This window comes from Convolutriloba macropyga, unplaced genomic scaffold (genome assembly GCF_964194025.1).
Source record: "Convolutriloba macropyga unplaced genomic scaffold, txConMacr16.3 SCAFFOLD_2265, whole genome shotgun sequence".
NCBI lineage: Eukaryota > Metazoa > Xenacoelomorpha > Acoela > Convolutidae > Convolutriloba > Convolutriloba macropyga.
Window position 1 is genome coordinate 1 of NW_027450907.1, and position 2,790 is coordinate 2,790.

Consider the following 2,790-nt stretch of genomic DNA (forward strand, 5'->3'; position numbering starts at 1 on the left):
CTCTGATGTAAGGTACACATATAAAAACCCGTAGGTTTAAACATTCACGGCACTTTTATATATTTGGAAAAGTAGTTGATTAAAATTTTTGTGAGTTTTCTCAACGATAAAACAAGATGAAACTCTGTCTTTTGATTTCTATCGTTATTGCTTTGGTGGTAACCAAGAGCTCTGCACAACCTAATGATTTTGCGTACCCGGATTCGTTCGTAACGAACTTCCAAGCATGCCTGGACGGCTTTAACACTAGCAATGATTTTGCCCTTCACGGTGTTCACAAATACACAATTCCAGTTGAACTGGAATCGGTTCGGGAACGATTCGAGGCTTCCAAGCAAATTCATCAAGTTTTCCCTGTGATTGGAAGAGGTTTGAGGATTGAGCTTGAAAGCCACAAATCCAACCTAGCCAATCCTGGAAACAAAGATGTCATCTACCAGGTAAAATTTAACGGGTAGGTTGGTCGTGGAAAAAAATCAAATCGATGAGTATTTACTCATTAATTGTATCATTTCACCCAGCTTGAGGCGCCAGACGGAAAGTGGTTATGTCCAGGAACGCTTGAAGTTCTGAACATGTGCACCTTTTTGTCTGAATGGTCTGGAAATATGTATGATCCGTCTGGAACAAGTTCGACATGACATACTTATTTTTGGTCTGGCACCTCAGCCTGAACACCCCTCTTCAAAACCTATTCATTTATTGTCCACCCTATTCGAGAACAAAAGTTAATCTTGCAAGATCTTGCAAGAATCTTGCAGAAAAAATTAATCTTGCAAGATCTTGCAAGACGAGTTAATCCTTTTTTCCGACTCGGGCAGTTTTAAAGTTACGCAGTCAATAAATTTCGTGGGCTTCAACTTGTAAAGTGGACAAAAAATGAAATGAAAAAAAATGGTTAATTATTTTAGAGAGAAATTGAAAAAAAAAATGCAGAGAAGAATTCGTATGAACTTTTTTGCGCAATAAATTGTTGGTCGCCCTTTGCAGTTAATTGCAACTGTTGTCCACATATGTAATGTTTCAATTATAATATTTCGACAGGTTTTCAACATGACAAAATCTACGAGGGACAAAAACAAAGTAGGAGTCGGCAAGATTTACCAAGATTGTGCCAAGGGCTAACAGTAATTTTCTTGATCGACTCTGAGAAAATTTTACCAAGTTATTATAAAGATTTATTGAATATGTTGGTTTTCCAAATTTTTTTCAAGTTGTTACATGTTTTGCTAGAGATGTCAGGAGCACATTACGAACAAGGACACAAAATTGAACTTGGTCTTTGTTCATAATGTGCTCCTGACATCTCTAGCAAAACATGTAACAACTTGAAAATAATTTGGAAAACCAACATATTCAATAAATCTTTATAATAACTTTGTTCATATTGTGCTAATTTGTGATATCTTGCAACAAAGGCAATGGAAACTCAAACACCAATTATAGTGTTTTAGTATAGTACAATTTACTCCAATGAATTATATAATAGTATAAACAGGTTACATGACCAAGTACCCAATGCCAAAAACCCGCAATGCCAAAATACCCAATTTGCCAAAATTCCCAATGCCATTATATCCAATTTATTATGTTTGATCTTTTCGTTCAATAATCCGATTACAAATTAGCCCTCGGTATTACAAGCACGCTTTCTCGCAATTAAACTGATAGTTTAATACAGTTTTCGGTTGTGATAGTTTCATATCAAGTCCCACAGGCCGCTGAAGCATGGCCAAATGCACTAACTAAATATTATGCTAAATAATTGTGTTGGTAGTTTCAATGTTAGAATAAAAGATTGGGTATTTTGTCCTGACACCGTATAGACCAATCAGCATAATCGTTCCTTTTGTCGCCGTATCTCACACTGTAGGACCCTTCTTACATGTCTTATATTATGGTTTGTGAAATTAAAGAGGTAAAATGGACTAAATGGTCCTGTTTATTTGAAAGGGTTCCTAGCTTGAATGCTTGTTATTTCCCACGAACAAGAAGAACACACCCCGGGTCATCGATCATACAACTTTCTTGGATTTCGTAATAGGTCATATATGATTCTTAGTAATCGTACTAGGTCATTTATGATTTGTATGATTTCTTGGTAGTCATACAAGGATCATACAAAAAATAAAACCTAATCTCAAGAGGCTTCATAAATGCTGCTCTAGGTTACTGAAAGGTCGACTTCTCACATTGCAGCCATGCCTTACAAAGTAGTATCAAGTTGCGGTTCATTGTGAAATTAAAGCTTCATTAATCAGACTAGTTATAATGTTTTAATTCAGGTGACTTATCATATGGACCGATACAAGGTGCATTTGACAGAAGGAATGGCGAGAGCCCAACTAATGCAGCCAGGAGAATGTCTGACACCAACATTTGTTTAATTGCTACAATCATCACTCATCAATAAAGATAGATAGACGAATGTTCTACTCAACAAGCAATAAAAAACTGGACAACTGGGCCAAATAAAACTTAATGGTAGAGGGAATTTATTAGTGCAAATTAAATACAGAGACTTAATTGAACAATTCGACTTCAAACATGCCGTCATTTAATATTAATTAATGCTTTGCAACGGGCGGGCTCCTTAATTTAATTTCTTCAAAAAGTAATTTGCAGTCAGTTACTCTAAAAAAACTGGGCAAGATGAAGCGACGTTACCCGGGTCGCCGCTTCCTTGGTTCCATACAAGGATCATATATAATGACATACAAATCATAACGTATTTCCTACTACGATCCTAGCATGGAACTAAGGAAATCAAATATGATCCTTGCATGGAAC

At 36.1% G+C, this 2,790-nt stretch overlaps 1 protein-coding gene across 1 annotated transcript; it reads left to right on the forward strand.

The window, feature by feature from the left end:
• The first annotated feature begins 28 nt into the window (after window positions 1-28).
• LOC142356260 (uncharacterized) lies at window positions 29-2,514 on the forward strand. Its single transcript, XM_075408204.1, has 2 exons — window positions 29-440; window positions 2,286-2,514. Exons 1-2 carry the CDS (start codon window positions 117-119, stop codon window positions 2,385-2,387), a joined length of 426 nt encoding a protein of 141 aa, XP_075264319.1. The 5' UTR covers window positions 29-116; the 3' UTR covers window positions 2,388-2,514.
• The last annotated feature ends 276 nt before the right edge of the window (window positions 2,515-2,790 follow it).